Source organism: Lampris incognitus, chromosome 13 (assembly GCF_029633865.1).
Source record: "Lampris incognitus isolate fLamInc1 chromosome 13, fLamInc1.hap2, whole genome shotgun sequence".
Classification (NCBI taxonomy): domain Eukaryota; kingdom Metazoa; phylum Chordata; class Actinopteri; order Lampriformes; family Lampridae; genus Lampris; species Lampris incognitus.
The window spans coordinates 29,639,248-29,661,688 of record NC_079223.1 but is presented as its reverse complement, the minus strand read 5'-3'; the positions used below and the strand labels follow the sequence as shown (position 1 = coordinate 29,661,688).

General features: G+C 42.0%; 1 protein-coding gene across 2 annotated transcripts in view; it reads left to right on the top strand.

Annotated features, from left to right (window-relative positions):
• Nucleotides 1-11,210: 11,210 nt before the first annotated feature.
• ehbp1 (EH domain binding protein 1) overlaps nucleotides 11,211-22,441 on the top strand; it is a 256,601-nt gene continuing 245,370 nt past the window's right edge. For both annotated transcript variants that reach the window (XM_056292313.1, XM_056292312.1), the window contains exons 1-2: nucleotides 11,211-11,590; nucleotides 12,165-12,623. In XM_056292313.1, coding sequence (XP_056148288.1) covers nucleotides 12,520-12,623 — 104 coding nt within the window. In that variant the 5' untranslated portion in view covers nucleotides 11,211-11,590; nucleotides 12,165-12,519. The remainder of the gene's footprint in view (nucleotides 11,591-12,164; nucleotides 12,624-22,441) is intronic.

Here is a 22,441-nt window from a genome sequence, read left to right as displayed (position 1 = left end):
AAACTGATTATATGAAGAGCTTCCTCATACTTAAATGGTGTATGGAAAAACATTCATTTTTGCCTTTGGAGAGACTATCATGTGTTAAGGGGTACCCTTGAGGAGTTTGTGAGGGGGTGGTCCTCAATATTGTCATATCTGAAAGAGGAATGGTTAAGAGTGATGTGCATGAGGGTAACAAATACACCAGAACAAAGGCTTACAAATCACATCTTGTGAATTTACCTGGTTGTGACCAAACTGTTGCTCATCCACTTGAACTTACATAGACATGTACAACGATAAGCCAAAATGTTAGAACTACCTGCCTAATATTGTGTAGGTCCCCCTTGTGCTGCCAAAACAGCTCTGACCCATTGAAGCATGGACTCCACAAGACCTCTGAAGATATCCTCTCGTATCTGGCACCAGGGCGTTGGCAGCAGATGCTTTAAGTCCTGTAAGTTGTGCGGTGGGGCCTCCATGAATCGGACTTGTTTTTTCTAGCAGATGCTTAATTGGATTGAGATCTGGGAAATTTGGAGGCCAAGGCGACATCTTAATCTCCTTTTCAAGTTCCTCAAACCATTCTTGAACAATTTTTTTCTGTGAGGCAGAGCACATTATCCTGCTGAAAGAGGCCACTGCCATCAGGGAATACCGTTGCATCCCACAAAGGCCACGCAGCCCACAAAGGCCACATCATCAACACTTCTTATCTGAGGCTCTTCAATATGTCAGCACATATACACTTGAAACATGATGACCAAAGAAAACAACAGTCCTTAATATTGTTCACTGTTATTACCATTGTTTTCATTATTTAGATCACTTTCATTTTTGGAAATTCCCATCCATTATTTTCCAAAGGAAATGAAACCATTTACTATTTGACTAACAACAGGAAGAGGAGGAGGCTTATTGTTTTCACCGCAGTTCCTTTAACACCAAAGGCCTTTGAAACCCTTTAATGATCTCTTCCAGCCACCACGTCACTAATTAACGAGCTATTTAAGGTGCTCGGAAGTGTCTTATCTGGGCTAGTAGTGCAAGAGGAGAAAGTCTTTCCCAGCAGTCTCCCAAGGTCTCTCCTCGGCTTGCTTGAGTGGGTCCCGGAAAAGGCTTAAGACAGTCAGTCAAGCACTAATTAAGACTTCATCTCGGGAGATGGGCCAGAGCATGTGTCTACTGTCTGGTATGGTATTGCTATTCATTACAGCAGGGTGATGCCAGCTGAGGACCACCTCCTGCTGTCTGCCAACGCTCTCACTGTTTTTCTTTTTACCTTTAGTTATCCAGGAGAAAGTTCTTAGTTAAGCAGAAAGTATTATTTGTGACAATATTTTCATGCATTTATAGAATAAATCAATTAAAATGCTGCTGGCAGTTGAAGGGGATAATCAAAAAACAATTCTTTTCTTTTTTTTTTTGCCCAAGTGGCAGCTCACTGCAGGTCAGATCCACTGCACTGGGCAGATTATTGGATTTGCAACCATGATCGCTTGAGTAAGCTCTTATTCATCTCATGGGTGTTGCGGTGCACTCCACCATCCTACCATTTCTATTTCGACCACTCCAACAGCCAGCATTGAATGAGAAAATGAAGAAAAGCGAATGCTATCGTGAGGGATATGTAATCAGCAAAATGGTTCTCCTGAGGAAAGTGATTCCTCAACAAGGAGTCATTACATACTGTGCACAGGCTGGCCTCGCCTTGGCCATTTATGACTTGAATTTCACACAAAAAGATTTTAATACACCCGGATGCATGTAAATACAGAGGCAATTTACTTTTGATGAGAATTCATTCCCTATCAGGCACAAACATCATCTTAATTCTCGTTTCAGGATGCTCTTCTGGGACAGGAGGAACATTTAAGCTATCACACCACAATAATACGATTTTTTGGTGGGGGAAGGTGTGAGTTACCAAAATAAATATTAAATTGCATGATTTATTTTGAGTTTGAATAATTTATACACCTCTTTTGAAGTTGTTCCATTACATATAGTGGACAAATTAAGCCAAAATGGGAGTCAAACTCTTAAGTTTGGCATTGATAGTGCTGTGCTTTATTCATTGAGACTCATAAACAAGCAAAGGTCATAGATCACAATCGCAGATGGGAAAGAAATACAGACCTTGTTATATGTGACCCTGAAGGAACGACGCCAAGGAACTGCCAAGATTACAGTTGACTTGCCTAACCTTGAACCAACTCATAAAAGTACATAGAATACCCAACTGAAAGCAGACTTTGTAAGCTCACACACCTATTCTGAGACACCTCTAACATTCCTCATTCTTGGATCTACACTCACACTCATATTTTTACTTTTTATATTCATATTTAGTTGTTGATATCTAACCTCATTTGATCTTATGTTGCTGTGAACATGTGTACATGTTATGTGTAACTGAAAGCAACATGCAAAGTCAGTTTCCTTGCATGTGATCATTCTTGGCTAATAAAAAATGACTTGACTTATAAACTTTGTAGTTAAAAGATATGATGGCGCAGTTTACTAATTTGACAATTCGGTAACACTTTCTGTGAAGCTTGCATCTATAACACCCTATAAGCATATATTGCATCTATAACGCTCATACTTTCCTATAATGTGTTTTACTATGACTAACGGCTATGGCTGAAGACTGTGAAATAGCACTTAAATGTCATTATGCATCTCTACAAAACTTCAGCAAAACAAGTTGGCTATGATGCATTATGACATTTGACAGATAAACAGGCTAATGATGACATTTATAATGCATAAATCCGTTTTAAATTGACAATGTATCATAAAGGTGGTTATGAGGTGTTGTGAGGGCGTATACATGGTTATAATGAATCTTACAATGACATAGCTCGACTTATAGGGCATAATAGATGCTTATAGGGTGTTATAGATGCAAGCTTCATAGAAAGTGTTACCAATTCCTCCATTTGGGGTTTTGTTACCCCCATTTGTAATTCAGTGTTTATTCTTGGTCAGAGAATAAACACTATATAAATGTTCAGGCTGAATCACATATCATGGGAGGACAGGAACGTGCTGCGAAGCAGGGCCGTAGCAGGGGGGTGCGAGGCCCATGCTTATGGACATGCATGCGCATGAATCACGGTCACATGCACACAGCTATTCAAGTTCTACTGCACGCGAAAACTACGTGCGATACATTTTTAACAAGTAGAATCATCATGCACATGGTCTTAGCTATGACTTTGCTATTATAGTCTTTCAAAGGGAAAAAAATCAACCGTGAAACTGAACTATTGGCTTTACGTCGTCAAGTCAGCTCAGCTCTCACTTTATTTTGGCATGTTGAAGTATGGCAGTATGTTACAATTCAATATTTCAGCTCTATAGTCTATATTTCATACAGTTCATTAGATCGATTTTCAGACCGGTCATTACATGTAGCCTACGGTCACAGTCACATGCATAGAGCTATTCACCACATCTCTGGAAGTGCTGACAAATTTATCCAGCGATCCTCGCAGTGACTTATGGAATTCTTCCTTCATTTTAATTTTTTTCCTTTTCTCAGCAGCCGACGTGTATTTACGAAATCGGTCGCGCTCTCGGGCAGCCGACATTGTTTCCCCTTCTTCCTCGCAGTGAGCAGCGACGTGGCGCATGCACTACGTAACGGCACAGCATGACAACAACAACAAAAAAAACCCGAACGATTTGTTAAAAAAAAAAATTCATGTGACCTTGACAATACATAATGGACCTGACGCAGGAGTTTTATTTTAGAAGCATGTTGCCATACTTCTCAGGGTCAAGAACGGTCATAAAAAATTATATATTAAAAAAAAAACCTGCAAGAGGCCCTGTGCGGTCAAACACTTGGCACAGCCCATGCGACGGTTGCGCCAATGTTAACCAGTTGAGTATAGGGTCCGATCCCCTTAGCCAAGGGCCAACGTGTCTACTTATCCGTGCACGTTACAGTACCCCCCTGTTTCGGGAATCAGCTCCCTCACGCCTCTGGGCGCACGCGCTTCCGGTGACCTTGGTCTCACCGTCCCACTTCTGACACAATTGTAGCGAATTCAGGGGGCAGTCGGGGAACCACCACACCCGGGACGCGAACCCATGGCTCCCACACCGCAAGCGACCACGTTAACCAGTCGACTAAAGGATCTGACCCGTTAGCCAAGGCCCAACGTGTCTACTTATCCATGCACGTTATAGCATGCTGACAGACGGATAGGTACAGAACACAGGGATAGCAACAGAAGGTTAAGTGGACAAATGCAATGTAACCATTTGTGTTCTCATTGTCCTTTATGCTCAGTTTTATACAAAGAAGACGAGCAATTCCTTTAAATAAATAAACTTGAGTGCAGCAATCGTAGATGCCACACCCTACTTTATTCCATCGATCCATCCATTTATTTATACGTCTATCCCAGAACACTAAGGCTTCCTGTAACTGAACCCCTCTTAGCAAATGATATCATCAAAAACTATCCATCACGCCGACCCACCACACAGCCAGCTCCTCTGCTCCACTCTGCTATGAGTCAGGATGGCACAGCTTACAGTAAAAGATATTTATCTACCAGGGCAAGCATGGCACTCACATTTCCTTGGGGAGACAAACAGGAAAGGAAGTGGGGGAAGGAGGGAAAACATGATAGCCATCATCCTCGGCCTTGCCAGAGTTAAAGATACAACACCGGATTTGTTTGAGTATTTGTGTTTATTGGGTTTATTTTGGGTACATTCATGTATGCTCTGAAAGAGTTTGATATGTATGACATGGAAAACAAGCTTGCATGAACATAATAAACATTAAACAGAGATGAAATTTGAAAAACAATGAAATTCATCTAAAAGCCATCTTGTTTTACCATTGTATACTGTCAGCCCTTAATAAAAGCCAGTGCAAAAAAAAGAAAAGAAAACATGGCGATTGAGAAACTTCCAGAATTCATTAAATCTAATCTCAACAGGGACGGCATTTAGGCAGCGGTGCTTTCGATAGCAGCTGCTGTACGGATACAAACAGGGTCTGTGAAGCACGAGGGCAACCACAGAGACAGACCCTGATCGCCTGGCATCGTCTCAGAAGTTTGTTGCCTTCTTTCCTTGACAAGTTTAATAAACTGGATAGGTTTGACCGAGCTTACATCATAGGTCAAGACTCAACACAATTATACGTACACTGAGTTTGTGAAGGGCTCTTGTGTGAAGCACTCCTGAGAGGACGTTTGAATGGGAAGCGTGTAAACATGCTATTCATATAGCGAAGATCGGATCATGGGATTGATGTATTTCCTATCCATTTGTCAGAGAACATTTTCGACAGGGTTACCATTGGCTTTCTGTGCTCCATTCAAGTGGTTCAAACTTACTTATCTTATATCTGGAGGGCTGTGCTTTGTTAACAAGTCTTTCAAGTGCGCCGGCACCAAGTGCCAGAGTCTCTGTATGCTTCAGTGAAGAGGTGGCTTAGATCTTAGACCTGTTGTTGTTATGTCTCAGGGGAGAGGCTATAGGAAATGGAATGTGTGTGTGTGTGTGTGTGTGTGTGTGTGTGTGAGAGAGAGAGAGAGAGCAAGAGAGAGGTGTATCAAACTTCATTCTCTCTGCAGCTATCTTTAACGATTGGAGATGATATTACGACAATAGTAGGTTGCATCTTTGTAGTACAACTGCAGGGTTGTTGAAGTGATTCACAGTCACTATAGGAAATCAAAAGGATTTTTACTGCAAACTCTTAAAAAAAGTTAATTTAAAAAGAAAGCATGACAATAGAGAAACTTCCTGAATTCAGTAAATCTAATCTCAACAAGAACAGTCTTTGGGGGTAGTAGTTCTTGTAGTAGTTGTGCTAATGCAATTAAAAAGATGTATCTGTGTGGTAGAAATGGAAGGTTGCTGAGTAAGTACTTCACAGTCACTATAAAAAGTAGACTGACTCAAAACTGTGTTGTGTAAATCTTTCACCCCCTAACAAAAAAAATAAAATTAAAAAATCCCCACTTGAGGACTGGAACTCATCAGGGAGTCTCTAATACACGTATTATCTTCATGTTTTTTTTTCTTCCCTTGTTTTAAGGATTAAGGTTTTAAAGATGGTGTGATTGGTGCATAAAATAAGATAAAAATGAATGTTGTCAACGTTTGCCACCATTTTTTCAGTGATGTCTGTAGCAGTAGACTTCACTTTGTTCTTAGGGGTCCTGATCTGAAAAAAAAAACTGGTTGGAAGACCAACTGCTTTGAGGGGTAATTGGAGGGTTTCTGGGTGGGGCATAGAAGAGAGAACAGATAGAAAGAATCTACTCTCTCTCTCTTTCCAAACTGTTCTCCCCCCCCACACACACACACTGCGTCACATGACCCCGAGAGCCCCACCACCCTTGTGTTCTGTATGAATTGAGGCCTCGGGAGACGAGGGCAGAGACACAAAACAGCAGTTGGCACTATATCGTTTGTCACATCAAAGCATTCCTTGACGCGTGGGTGAGGTTCCCTGTAATCTCTCAGACTAATACGTAAACAGGCGACATCGAAGCGGCTGGATCTACAAACCCCCCGCAGTCAAATCGGCTCTGAACTAAACCCCGCGTTGATCTCAAATGACACACTCTCAACAAAGAGCTGTGGGCATTTGGAGAGTGACCAAATAGAGATGATTGTTGATTTTTTTTGGTAATCTTTTACAACGAGCAGGAGTGTTTTATATGGCCCGGTTGCTGTCGTGGAGCACGGCGCAGGTCTACCCACTCCAGAGGTGCTACACCTGGCTGCCTCTGTACTCCTAACAGTGATATGAAGAAAGCCTATAATGCGGGATTTATACTATTACGTCGTGGCAATTTATACCCGAGCGTTCACCCATTACGTCCTTGCGGCCCCCCCTTACGTCCACCGCACGTCGAGGCGACGTAGCCCGAGCGCAGCAGCATTGGTTGTGATTGGTCCACTAACCACATCCGTTGGAGGCCGCTTTTCCGGTTTCTGCTCGAGAAACACCGCCATTTTTAAAAATCTTAGAGTCAGCTGGTTGGTTTTGTAGCATTGTTTGAGTTGTATTCAGTGTAGAGTTATCTTCTGCATTTGTAGCACATTCTTTCATTCAGCTATCAAGTCGATAGAATCCAGAGTGTAGAATGAACAACTTGGAAGAGCGTCTGGCGGAGGAAGTTCGCGAGCACGCGAACCTGTACGAGGTGTCCGCGAGAAATTATAAGGACCATCAGATGTCCACCAACTCGTGGGAGCAGATCTCTCGGAACACCGGGTTGTCGGTCGATGAATGCAAGCTGAAGTGGAAGAATCTGAGGGACCGGTTCGCACGTGTGAAAAAATCAATGGCGACACGTAAACCCCACGCAGAACCATCACGGTCTCATGACGGCGTACAAGCAACGGCGTGGTTCTTACGTGGCCATTACGTGATCACCACGGACGACCATAAAACAAGCTTAAGAGCTCTAGTTTCTGGTCATAGCGCAGTCGAAGGCGCTGGTGCTAGTTTACGGCACAAATCTACATAGGTGTGTGTGGCCAATATATTGTAGCGAATTCGGGGGGCAGTCTGGGAGACCATCGCCACAGCCGGGACGCGAACCCGTATTTCCCACTCCGCAAGCGACAACGTTAACCAGTCGACTAAAGGGTCCGACCCACTAGTCAAAGACCAACGCGTCTACTTATCCATGCACGTTACACTACACATTTTTTTTAAAAACTTTTTTTGTTGCTAATTTCGGGGCAAACTGCGCTGGCGGTAATCGGGTGCAACAGATGCGCAGTGGTAAAAGGGTTGGATTAGGAGGAATAAACGATCAGTAAGCGTGGTAGAGGCTGGCTTCTATTACGGCCAATCAAATCAGCTCCTTTCATTCCCTTTAAAAACAGCGCGCGCTCTCTGTCATGGCAAACCGCCAATTTTCCTAATGGACGGCGGAAGTCCAGACTGGCTAAGGCAGAAAAGCTCTCCCCAGGGGGAAACTGATGTCCTTCTTCGGGAGGTGCAGAGTCTTTGTTCTCACCAGCGTCATAGTTGTGATCACGGATCAATTAGCCTTGGCAATCAGTTCGTTCTTTCAGGTTGAATGAGGTTAACTGAAATATTGAGTTCCCGTCACCTTGTTGTGTTCCATACGTAAATACGCACATTGACTGTTTTATGTTGGAAGACAACGATGTGCAGATATTTTTTTTGTGATTAAAAAGGTTTAGGACAGTAGTCATTAGTTAAATTATTGACGAAATAGGCCAGCATAATATACACAAGTTGTGTGTGTGATTTTGGACAAGTCTGCTTTGTGCACTTTAGCCGGAAACTACCACACAACGCCTGCGTCTGCGCTAAGACGTGGTCTGACCAGGCGGAGACGTAGGCGTAATATTTGGCTTGACGCCAAACTAGCACCGCGCCACCCTTTTTTTGACTGACACACTGCGCCCCCACGCCCATTTCGGCGCAAGTGACGTCACGGCGAGCCCGGAAATTAGCAAATGCGACCAGGCGAGAAAAAAAGAAAAAAAACACTTAACGCAAAACGAAATTGTTCCTGAGTCTGCTGTAGCGTTACCACCGGCCTTACGCCTTCCGGAAACAAGAGCCCTGAGTGTCTGTTTTAGTTGGGCACACAGATAAAAACGCTGCATGCCGTTTAATGTTAAAATATAACTGCTCGATAAGTAGGCGTTTGAAGAGGATTTTGATACTGCACCTTTCTTTACATGCATTTTACCACACCAAGGGTGCCACAGCTTCCCATGGGGGACTGTTTGACTTTGGATCTAATTTCTTTGATGGCATTAACTTTCTCTTAGAGATATTTTCTTTTTTTGTTTTGCATTCATATGTATTCCTTCAAATTCCTATAAAAATCTGTTGGCACTCAGCAACATGTAAGAAAACGTATCATGTAAAATATTAATTTCCCTGCGTTTTTGATTTATATTTTTAACTATCGTTGATTTAAAAGAAATCTGCTTCATAATTTCCTCCCCCAGCAGTCCCTCTCAGGTTTGTCCCTGTTGGCATTTACAAGATCATTGCAAAAGAAGCCTTTGGATACAGCTTGGGGATATGTAGGGGGCACTGATTTTTGATGAGTGTGCGTATGTATGTGTGTGTGTGTGTGTGTGTGTGTGTGTGTGTGTGTGTTGGGGGGAGAGGGGATTCTAAATTCAGTAATAGACCCAATAATACTATATGGTGGTGAAGTGTGGGGTCCATTAAATGGGCAAGACTTCCCAAAATGGGAAAAACATCCAGTGGGAGCCCTGCATGCAGAATTGTATAAAAACATACTTAAGAGTTAACAGACACACAGCCAATACTGCATGCAGGGCAGAACTTGGCCAATATCCTTTAATAATTAAAATCCAACAGTGAACCATCAAATTTTATAAACATCTCCAATCCAGCGACCCCCACTCCTACCGATACAAAGTATTTCGGTGCCAAGAATTGAAGAACAAAGAAAAGAGTCCCCTCTGCCAGCTGGTCCTGAAGCTCGGCCCACGCACACACACACCAGGGCCTCAGGGCAGACACCAATCAAATCATCTCAAAACAAAAAGAAAATTATATCAAATATTGGAATGGAACCACAAAATCACAAAGTAAATTAGAATTCTACTTGATCCTAAAAAGAGAGTACATGGTGGCAGAGTGCCTGACCACCATGACTGATAGAAAACTAAGGAAAATGTTGACAATGTACAGGCTGAGTGGACACAAGCTGGCCATAGAAACAGGCCATCCCAAGCAGGACAGGCAGACTGTGTTCATTCACTTTGTCATCAAGAAGAGGTTGAGACAGAATTTCACTTCTTACTATGCTGTGAGAAATATGTGGATTTGAGAGGGGTTTTCATTGAAAAGAGTAAGTAATCTGTATCCTGAGGTTATTCATCTCCCTGATCCTCAGAAACTGCCCTATATATGTGGGAGAAAAGTCAATGTGCAATACTAGCTGCAGAATCAGAATATGTGAACTGCTGTCATGCACTATGAAAAACAAGCTCTGTAATACATGTTCCTGAGTGATTACATCTGTAAAAGTATTACAGCTACACACATGTTACTCTTGAATTGACTCCAATCATTATTTGATTGATTGTTGATATTTGCATATTATTGTATATGTATTGCTAATCATTTGTCAATATTAATACATTTCTGTACTGCTTTGGCAATATAGGTTTCTGATCTGTCATGCCAATAAAGCTTATTTGTGTTTGAATTTGAGAAGGAACGAGCGAGAGAGAAGGGGGAGAATTTTGTTCTCTTAACAAGTCATGCGAAGAAGACCATGGCATCCAACAGCACAATGTTAACACTCCATTACGTGAGGAAACAACACTTGTCCTTATTAGCATAGAACTAAGTGGAAGAGGTGTTATACTAATGGGGGGGAGGGATTACTTAAATGTCTGTCTTAAAGCATACTGCCATGTTGGTGGAGGTGTACTTCATGAAATACCATTACTTTCTGATTGCATGACACGAGATTCTAAACAAAACAGTGTGTTCTGCACTCCAACAGTGGGTGCATGCTTTTGATTTGAAGAAGAGGTTTGGACTAAAATAAAATTCTCACCGTAGAAAAATAATACTCACTGTCAAACTGTAATTAAAAATAATGTAAGATTTTGAATGACAAACATGCTCCAAAGATACTGAACTAATACCTTCATAAAATGACTTTTGTCTTTGTAAGAACTCTTCAATGTGTGCAAGGAGCAAGCCTACTGCAAATTCTCTGTGTCATGTCACAGAAGCTGAATCAATTCACCTGGAGACTGTTTACTGGGAGAAACGTTTCTCTAAAACTGATTTAACTTCTGTGATTTCCTTACCTGGATTGAGCATGCATTAAGAAACTCTGTATCATGGCGCAGTTTTGGAAAAGAAATCGACTTGTTAGATAAGTTAAACACAGTCTCTTTTTTTTAATTCAATCGGGAAAGCAGAAACAAACTGATTGACAAAACAAACATTCTCAGGTAAAGCCATTGCCAGAAAATACATTTTCAAAAAGGCGTGTTGAAGGATTAAATGTCTCTAGCGGACGTTGAATTCGACCAATGGAATAACACCAAAGCAGAGCGGCCTCCTGAATCGGTAAACAACCCGTAAATGGCACGTAGATTGCACCAATGGCAATCATTTGGGGGCGTTTCTTCTGTGTCAACACACCAATCAGACCAAAGCGGTGTGGAAAACGATGGAGGGGTGAGAATGGTGTGTAGAGAAGATCAGTTTGGCTGTAGGAATTTACGTTCAGGGCTGGAGTACAACTTGATGACTTTTTCGGGAGGACAATCTCATATCGGTGTCGTCCGATATTCGGCACTGAGCCTTCGGGCTGGCACACTCTTGGGAAAACACTTAGAAACGTGTGCGCCGCTGAGAAACTATTTCCGCTCTTGCCATGTTATGATAGCTAGCCGTTGCTAGCGCGCTAGCTAACCGTATGGCTGCTGGTAACCGCTTGCAAAGGAGGCGATAATTAGCAAGCGTGCGGGTTAGGCTTACTATAGCTGTGTTGCTGGCAATCTCTCTATCTTTAAATTGTCGATAAGGCTGTTTTCCGGCTGATGAGCTTGGAATTAAAGTAAGGTGAGTATCAAACACGTACGGTAAATGTAGCCTTAACTTACATGTCAACACACTAGCACAGTGCCTTAATAACCATTCCGGTTAGCAGAACCCATCACAAGGCTCAGACTATTCCTTGGTATAAAAACAACTAATTTCTGTACTGCTCCCAGTCAAAGTTGATATTTTCAACCCTTTAAACGGAAATAGTATGCATAGTGTTTTTGTCCCATTGAATTGCTGCTACTCTTCTGTCACAATTATGAAAACTGAGTTCATTTTTCTCATGAGGTTTTTTTAGCTAGCCGCCGACTTGCCACTCCAGCAAGCAAATAGCCCTGCACACCCTGTTGGCACAAGTGTAAGCATTAGTGGAGTTAGACGCACTTTTCCATACATCAGCCTTATTGCATTACGTTACATGAATGGGTCTTTTTAAATAAGTTATTCGCAGTAGCGACCAAAAGTTGCGTAGTGAACAATGCATCTCTGTACCAGCGGTGGAATAAGTTGGCGTCCAGCACAGGGAGGGTACTCCGGAATGCCGGGGCTTTTGCAGATGGACCATTGCCTGACATAGTCTTTCTCGTTTCAGGGTGGCCAGCAATAAGGACCATTATATTCGCAAAGGATTATGCACATTTCACCAATGAAATTCTGGATTGATTGTTTTCCCGATATCACCATGCTCATCGTCAAATCCCACCTCGACCGCCGCTGCAGAGAATCTGTGTCCTCGTATCTGGATTTATCTGGCAGTTCATGAAGACGAGCTCCTTATTACATTTTTTTAACGTGCTTGTTGTAAAACGTTACCTATGTATCAACGCGGGATCAGCAGGTTCGGGTACATTTAAACAAGCGGCACCAAGAGTGAATTTGTGCTAAGGAAGCCTTGGACGGGACAGGTTTAAAAAAAAACCCAAAAAACAATCCGCTCCTAAAGAAACATGGCCTCGGTGTGGAAACGATTGCAGCGTGTGGGGAAGCATGCGTCCAAATTCCAGTTCGTGGCGTCGTACCAGGAACTGATGGTGGAATGCACAAAGAAATGGTGAGTTGGGACACACGGACACCGTGCTGTCATTTACCCTCATGTAAGATCCGACAAGAATTCACTCCCATGTCGGATTGCTGAGCTGGCCGCTGCCTCTGACCCTCCTAGGTGGCCATCATTTTACACGCTGTCTCCGCGGTGTGCGGGTATGCCTGCATGTTGGGAGGGGCCCGCCGTGACTTTTGAAATTGCTATGTTAGTTTTCTGTGCTCGCATTACTGAGCTTGTTTGCTTTGCGTGTTCTTCCACTATCAAGTATGACCCTGCCTCAGCGTGCCGTGGTCGAGTAATGGACAGGAAGTAATGACCTTGCATGCACGGGCTGGACCCATCAACACCCACAGCACTTGGCACACTGGCCTGAGCTGTAATTGAAGCCATATCGGTTGTTATAGTTTTCTCTCAGTTCAGCTGAGTTTCTAAAGTTCCCAAGTTGTGTGTGGAATCTAGCTTCAAAATCACAGCCAAAGACGTGTCTGTAATGAGTAGTGACTCAAATGATATAGAATAGAGCAGATATCTGGTATAAGAATGCTTTCATTAGTGAAGGTAAACATAGGAGAGGCACACATACCATGCTTATGCCTGTAGGTATTTGTCCCTTAGTGAGTAACGTTTGAAAATGGGTAACCGTGGAATGAGAATCTAGCCTAGAGTCATGTATCTTCAGCAGCTTGCCTGAGGCGTGGTGATTAACACAGACCCACAAAGTCTCAACCTGGGACAGATGTTAATGTGTTAGAGAATCAGATGAGAAAAATGTAAGTTTCTTCCCAAAGCAAAGGGTGGGCGAGCTTGGTTATGGTCTGTTTTGGAATCTGAGCGAGGCTTTTATGTCTTTTTAAAGGAAGTGTTACATGGTTAGGATTGAAAGATGGTTACTTTTTTTTATTAGTCATTGTAAATTATTTTTTCTCATATGTCCAAAGTAAGTGGAATACATTCAAAAGATGCATTGTATGTATAAAGGTATTTAAAGGTATCAGGGTTGTATCTCATTGTAGATTCATAGCTGTTTTATACAGAAATTTGTGAGCCACCAGCCTGTGTACCATGTTTTTGCAGTTTATATCGAACACCATCCAATGGGTCTGTGAAGATGGACTTCATAGATTAAAACTATATTTATATATGGACTTGCAGGCCACTAAGATATACATCAGTATATATACGCTGGTGCATGGTCTCTTCCTGTTCAGTGTGTCAGTGTGAGGGTTGTTGAGAAGTCTCTGCCTACCTTGGTGTGAGAGTATGTGTGTTAGTGTGAGTGTTGGCGCAAGGTCTCTGCCTTCCTTGGACTTCATCAATCTGGTATGTTATTGTTGCAATGGAAACTTTCCATGTATGCTGAGTGGAAACAGTCCCCAGAGCTCAAATGAATCTAATTTTCTGAAACCCTCAGGAGTAGTTTTCTGAAAATCGTGCAGGCACTTCGTTGCTTGAATAAGCAACAGGGTAAAGACCATGGAAAGGTGCGAATAGTGTTTGGTTTGCAATTGACACATTTATGCTTACAGAAGGTTGCACAATGAGTCTTGTCTTCAGATTGCGCTTCAACTCCTAGATTGTTGAATGACAGCCTGCCAATGGACTGGGAGTGGTGGGGTCTTTCCCCAAGTGTGTGATTCTTCACATGTGGTTCCCGTTCCTAAGATGTGATCAGTAGCCTAATTCCCTTAATCATGTGAGCATGGTGTGAGATTGCATGACCATTTTTATCCAGCCAGGCTAAATAATTACATTCCTCAATGCTTCTGCGATGATCTGCAGTAACAACCCGTCATGCCCTAAGGCCATGTGATTCTGAACAAAACATATTTGAAATTGCATTTTACATCATTAAGCAAGCTCACTCCCTGCTACATATTCCAGCACTTCTAAGAAACAGGCTCTAATTTGCTCATATCTATGAATGGTGTTTGAGTTGTCATGTGTGTGTCCACTGTAGTGGAAAGGTGACCTGTCCAAGGTACCTTCTGTCCTCTGCCCAGTGCTTCCTGGGATATAGGCTCCAGCCCATGACCATTAAATTGAATTTTATTAGGTAAAGAGTGTGGATGAATATATCAATTTAGAGCATTTAATGGCCTTGTCACTCACTCACACTGTAACTTGGAATTTATTTTCATATCCTAGATTATTTTTTTTAAAGAAGGGGGTTGGAGTGCAAGGGCACCTGGCAATTAAGGTCATACATAATTACACTACATATATGGGGTATATGTAAGTGCTATATAAGTTTAATTTATTATTATTATATACACAAAGTGGTTGAACTTGCCATGCAAGCAGCATTGTTTACATACTCTGCTAGGTACTTTGTCTGACTGGAGGTTTAAAAGGTATATCCAGTAGGGGTCAGGTCAGGGACAAGCTCTGCCCACTTCTTTTCTAATTTTTCTGCCGGCTGTAATGTTTGGATTATGTCATCGAGTGTAAACTGTTGGTTTCTGCCTGTATACTGCCCCAGGGGTTTATAGGAATTGCACCTTGCAGACACGTAGCTTTCATTTTTGAGAATGCACAAACAATGCTTTGAATAAGGTTACGCATGATGGCTAACTTGTGTACATGTAAGTGTAATTAAAGTTAAGTATGTTTTAGGTTTAAAGATTTTGCATTATTTTTTCAATTTGAAATGTGATGCTGATAATGGCGATTCTGTTGGACCATCAAATGAATATTACTGTTAGACAGTGTTCCAGCATCGTTGGTTTTAGGAGCCAAAGAGAAATAGACCTGTTGCAAGTGACTTTTTTTGGACTACAAACAAGATGTAGCAGCCATTGTGGCTCGTGTGCTGTGAGTTCACCAGTAAATAGTCTGTGCCCTTGTTAAAACGCGATCTTCGGACCAAAGTTAACACAGGCAGTCTGGACTTCATCACGCTATGCCGCCACATTATTCTACATTTATATTGATCATCTGTTTGACAGAAGCATCAGTATCACATTTCAATCTTTTTTACTGCTGGAGTTGTTTCCAACACGTGCCTTTTTGCTGCTGCACCAGTGTTCATCCTACCCCGTCAAGAAAAATTCAACAGTGGTATACAGAGATTGGGGCGCATCTCCAACCATGGTAAAAATGACAGTTCGCATTATGCAACCTGACTCCATGTACCAGTTAGATAAAGTAACAATTTATTAATGGGGAAATATTATGGATGGCTGCTTTAAGGAATAAGTGACTTGCTCAAGGGCACTTTGGCAGGATCATTTAGCGACTACTTAAAGCTCTCTTTAACCAGAAGACCAGTTCTGACAGGTCCCTGCAATGTCAACACAACAGGTTCACAGGTCAACAGTTCCAGGGATGCTGCCCCATGCCAACTGATCCCTGCACTCTGTGGTGTGTATTTATCCTCACAAGTCAAAGGTCATAAGTCACATTTGGATATATGACATTGTCAGTTGTACACTGTGGCACTCCGCCCACAACGCTGCTGATGTAACACCATGTATTTTTGTACGCTGTCCATTGAGCCTTTGGCACCAGTTGGCAAATTTTTGTGTCAGTCATTTATGTCAGATGCTGAAGTACTTTGTACCTGCCCGATATCAGACCTAACTAGTGTACCATACTTGAGGAAATCCTTTTCAACAAATAACAGCTTTTTTATGGATGTGTCCTAAAAGAATGAATAGATATTAAGAAAAATAATGAAAAAGTATAAGAATCATGTGATGTTGTTCAGTTGCCCATCTCTATACACCAATTCTGACTCCACCTTACGTATTGAATGTTGCACTTTGTCCTGTATCTGTGCCACAGCTTGTGTATTCAGCTCCCTTACAGGTGGAAGAAAGTAATCATTCTTCCCAATACCCAAATCAAGTCAATACCATCTACAAATGTGGCATTTAAAGAAATTGCCGCAGGGTATATGGTTCTAACTATGAAAATGTCTGCATTTTCTATTACATTGCAAAAATTTATTGTGCTACTATTACACTGTGGACATTTTTGTGTGAACTCAATTGCCCTCAAACTTAAAATGGAGGGGTTAGCTCATTCAAACCAAGTCATGTCCACTTGCTCCAGAGTGTTTGAGTTTTTTTGCTCCCATCCTCTGAGCCTGATATTTAAAGAGGGGCTGGGCAATAGTCTAATTAAATTAAATCGTTTACCATCTTTCAGTGGTATTTTATCTGGATAAAATTCAGATATTGTCATATCGTGATACATAATTTTGCTGTCTAAATTGATGGTAAAGAGAATCCATCACCTAAAATATGAAAGTATTATATGAAAACTACTTTTGGTTTGATATTATACTTTACCTTACCAAAAGTTAAGTGCGATGACACTCAGCTGGATTTCTTAAACATGGAATTTTTAACATGTTAGCAGATATTGTGATATATATCGATATTGTGTAAAATTTTCCATTACGCCTTCACTGATTTAAAGTAGATGAAGCGATTCTTTGGAGTGATGCAACGGCAACTTAACAAGAAGTGGAATCTTGTCATTTTTCTCGTTGGCATCCATTGCTGTCTCTCTGTCGCTCTCTCTTCCTCACTCACTCTTTAGCTCTCTCTCACACACTCGTTAGAGAGATCCATTAAGATCTCACACAGTGCACTCTTCAGCCAAGTTGTATTGGCTCAAGTCTCAGATATAGAGGTCTTTAAATTGTGTCTGTGCTGCTAAGCAGGGTGCTGTGACTGATCTTTTCAATGGAACTGCTGAGCAGGCAGGAAAAAAGCTGCATCTTTATGGAGGAATCTGGAGCCAAATCTTGCTATGTCTGTTTGTGATTATGGACACACTCACAATCCAACACAGATATTCTCTTTCATAAGGGTCACTCTTTCGTAAGATTGTTTTTTGGCAGTTATTATTTGTCTCGGAGAGTTGGGAAAAGAGACAGGAAGTACAAAGGGGAGAGAAGGAGAAGACATGCAGCACAGCGCCTGAAATGGGCTTTGACTCTGAGTGTATGGCAAACTCATTGAATCACCAGGATAGTCCATAGACACTCTTTCCCAAATGGCACTTGAAATTGTTTTCAAAATTGCATTTTCTATTTATTCATGGACATGGAAAATCGGTTGTCCTAAAAAGGTTGGAAATGAAATTTGTGAGAGAGATGTCTGCAATATGTATAATATCATGCAATACGTACAATATGTACAATATCATAGCTGAAGTTCTTCACCCAGGCAGCGCTCCTCAGTCACTGTAGGGTTTGATCATGGACTGTGTTTCCATTAGAAAATCTTTATTTGTGGGCGAGGGGTAGTAAGGTATAATGTATGTTTTCAACCGGAGGGGAGATGCCATCGAAATTTTTGTCTGACTCGCTTCCTTTACTCCATCACAGAAAGTTGGAATTAGTTCATCTGGATATAACATTTATTGAGACATTGTGTCCAGATGAACTGATTCACCTTTCTATGATTTCCTTACCTGGATTATTGAGCATGCATAAAGACATTCCTTTTCTCCATTTTGTCATCATACCTAGGCTACCATCAAACTTGCCATGTGTTTTGTTACATTACGCTTGCAAGTCATCAGTTTCACTGTGGAGATTATGCTCTTTAAAAAAAGTACCTAGTTTGACAACATGAGGATTTTTGTCCCACGATTAGTTACCTTTCAACTCGGAACTTGTAGCCGTGTGGAATTTAAAGCAATCTCTATGGAAAACGAATACTAGATTTGAACCAAGACATGTAGTCACTGTGTCATAAGCCATCCACCGTGGTCTGGTGAGCATCAAAATACTAAACAGTGCGTGACATCTGTGCTGTCAACTGTGCTGTAACTCTCCTGCATGGATTTACTATCATACAGTGTCACATTTCATGGACAAAATAAACAATCGGAGAGCCACAGATTGTCCTTTTGAAAACCTGTAATTCTATAGGATGGTAAAATGAGTATTTTTTGCACATGGTTTTCTTTTCACAAAGTTTTCACATTTCACTGTTGACAGGGGAGATGGTAGGGGAAACACTGACTGTGACAGTAGCATATAAATGGACAACTGGCTGCTAGGATTACTCCAGTTACGTCTTTGTTGAAAATCCTGATGAAATCATGTCACCAGATAGAATGATCACATGGTAAGGGGGCAACCAAACCTCATATGTTGAGTGCAAAGTGAGGATTCCCCCACAGTGTGTTGCTGGCCATAGAGGCTATCTTAGCAAATTAGCCTCCCCACTAAGCTGAGACATTATAAAATCCAAAACAAGTATCTGACATAATTTGCATGGCTTGCATGAGTTAGCTACTTTTTTTTTTGTGGATTTTCTCCCCAGTTGTACCCGTCCAATTACCCCACTCTTCCGAGTCATCCCGGTCGCTGCTCCACCCCATCTGCCGAGCCGGGGAGGGCTGCAGACTACCACATGCCTCCTCTGATACATGTGGAGTCGCCAGCTGCTTCTTTTCACCTGACAGTGAGGAGTTTCGCTAGGGGGATGTAGCACGTGGGAGGATCACATTATTCCCCCCAGTTCCCCCATGAACAGGTGCCCCGACCGACCAGAGAAGGCGCTAGTGCAGCAACCAGAACACATACCCACATCCGGATTCCCACCCACAGACACAGCCAGTTTTGTCTGTAGGGATGCCAGAGGTAATGCGGGGATTCGAACTGGCGATCCACGTGTTGGTAGGCCTAGAATATGGAATAGACCGCTATGCTACCCAGACACCGCGAGTTACCTACTTTTGTTTCAGATAGAAAACATCTTGAGTGTTGTTCTGAAGGGCCTAATGGAATATATAATGGATCTGTAATTGTACAGTGATAAATCTGTTGTAGGTCCATGGCAAGCCTTCCTCATAAGCAGCAGCCACTGGTTGGAACAGCCTTTCTTAGGGAACCCCTAAAGCAATGAGACAGTGTAAGACTTGTGTAGGGACCAGAAAGACCTCCATTTGTATCTGCAGATCATTGGGGAAATCCTGAAGGGGATGCACTCGATGAACTGCGCTGTCAGTAGCCTCCATCAAAGAGAGAGGCACACAGCCACTGACTGCTCCAGTCAAGATTAAAAGAAGAATATAATTGTTTACTGTGCAGCTCATGGGTATGAACTTTTGCAGGAATGCAACCCCACCCCCCCAGGCCATTGCTGTAGCTAAGAATGTGTTGTAAGTCGCATTTCTAGCAAAGTATGGGTTGCAAAAACTTGCTTAAAAGGCGGGAGTGTCTGTAGGTCTCCCAGGCACACTGATACACACGTCAACTATGTTTGTGTTGCACGCTGGGAGCAACACAGGGACCCTATTGATTACAAAGTAATTCTAGCTCTCTACATGCAACTGTGGCTAATCAAGATTGTTTTGCGCACAGCCACAAGACAGTTCTGGGAATGTTCTTACACTTTGAAGGACTTTATCAAATCAACCAGAATCTGACTGAGAATTTGTACGGTAAAGCATCAAGTCACTTGACGGAGCAGTAGGAGGATGAAATAGTGTGACCCCCGTGTGAGTTTGTTTGTGTGTGCACGTACACACATGCACATACCAGGAATACATAATTTCACCAAATAACAGGAAGAAGACGAGAGGTACTCTTAAAACTCTTACATGCACACAATCACTTCCCTCCCTCATCAATCACTGTCATGCAAAAATCTATATTTTTTTCTTGTGCTCCCTCTCATACACTGTTCCTCCTTCTCTTTTGACACACATACTCATTGATTTTCTCTCACTGGGGAACAGTGTCACCGTCTCTCCGACGGACAACCTGTTTCAGTTTCCCTCTTGCTCACTCATGCACTTTTGTCACTTTCGCTTTCTCTCACACACATACACCCAGTCTGTCTGACTCTCACACTAACACACTCTGGGGATGTCCCATCAGAGGTGTTTTGTGTAGCAGCTCTATGTTGTCTTTTGACAGGTAAAGGGTTCCCGCGTCCCTCCTGTTTGGACCCCCAAAAGTAAAGCACCTCTTCCTTGACTCACCTAGTTATGTTTTCAGATGTTGACAACCCCCATAAACATACAAACTGCCTGTGTAGGCTCGTCATTCATTTAGTGCTGCAAAACCTGCTCTCAGTTCCTTTGAACATCACAACAGCTATGTCACAAATATGACGGCATGTTTATTGCTAGAAGTAGACGCTCGAGCAGGAGTACTCTGTTTGGCATATTTAAAAAGAAAAAAGAAGCAAAAAAATTGATGATTCCAGGTGAAAATGTTGTTTTGCCATGGCCTTAAGCCAGTCTTCCATTTGTTTGGTGTTTGCTGCGAATCTAACATGCATGTGTTGTGTTCATAGCTTTTTTTAAATTTTTTTTTTTTATTGTGTGTGCCCGAGAATACCGAGATACAACGCACATCCTCTTGTCTATGCTATGAGTTTTTTCTTTTCTTTTTTGGATTTTGAGATATTTTATTGATCCCTGTGGGGAAATTGCGCTCTGCATATAATGCATCCTAGCTAGGGATGCCCCCCGAAACCCGGTTCTAAACGGGAACCAGTTCTAAATTAGTAAAAACCGGAGCATTTTTAAGATCCGACGTTTTCGGTTCTGCTATCGGTAGTCGGTAGGTACTCGAGAAATCATGGAGTGAGATTTATATTGTGGCAATTGTGTTTTTCGAGGAATTTAAACGTCGCAAACATAATCTTGTTTGCTGTTTTCTCCATCTCTCTGTCTCTCTCTCTTACTGCGTGAGGGGCGGGGCTGTGCTGTGCTCCACACACTCGCTGACACACGCACAGACAGCTCTGCTCAAGGGCTCATCATGGCGGAGAGAACTAAACGTTCAAAAGTTTGGGTATATTTTTCAAAAGTCGATGACAACAACGCTCGTTGCCACAAGTGCAACAAATCATTTGCCAGTAAGGGTGGCAATACAAGCAATCTGTCGAAACATCGTTTGTCGAAACATGGTATTAATCTGCAGAAATGCGGCGTTTTCCACTGCTTTGCTCGTAGTGTTCCATCCACGTCCACTGCAGGTAAGCCGTATGAGCCATAGATACGGAGCTAGCTAGGCTAATAACGAATTATTACGAATAGGCCAATAAATAAAATATAATTGCTTAGCTAATTGTTTAGCTACAAATATATAAGCCATAGATACGGAGTTAGCTAGGCTAATAGCCGGGGACACTATAAGTCAGGAGAGATCACGACTCCTGCCGGAGAAGGCAGATATGTTGATTTTTCTGCAGAATAACTGTTAGGACAATGTTCTAGGTTCTTGTTTGTTTGAACTTCCGTTAGCCTTTTGCTGTAAAAATTTATTTTTTATATATATATTTTTTCTTTATCTTTATCTACTTTTATTTTTTATCTTATTTGTTGTTGTTGAATGTTGATTATAAAGTCTATAATTCAGACACATTTAAAACATTGCTGCTGCTGTTGCTGCTGAATACATATTTGTTTATATTTATATAAAGTTATATAATAGAATAATAAAGCAATGTCAATTCTGTTCTTAATTAAGTGTCTTTTTTCTTGCATAATAATCAAAAAGAACCGATAAGAGTATCGATAAAGTACCGAACCGATAAGCAGTACCGATAAGAGTAGTAGTATCGATAAAATCATAACGATACCCATCCCTAATCCTAGCTGTATAGCAAGGAGCAGTGGGCATCTGCTGTGCAGTGCACGGGGACCAACTTCAGTTTCTCTTGCCATGCCTCGGTCAAGGGTACAGACAGGAGTACTAACCCTAACATGCATGTCTTTTTGATGGTCGGGGAAACCGGAGCACCCGGAGAAAACCCACCGCAGACACGGGGAGAACATAAACTCCACACAGAAGATGACCTGGGATGACCCCCAAGGTTGGACAACTCGGGGGTTCGAACCCAGGA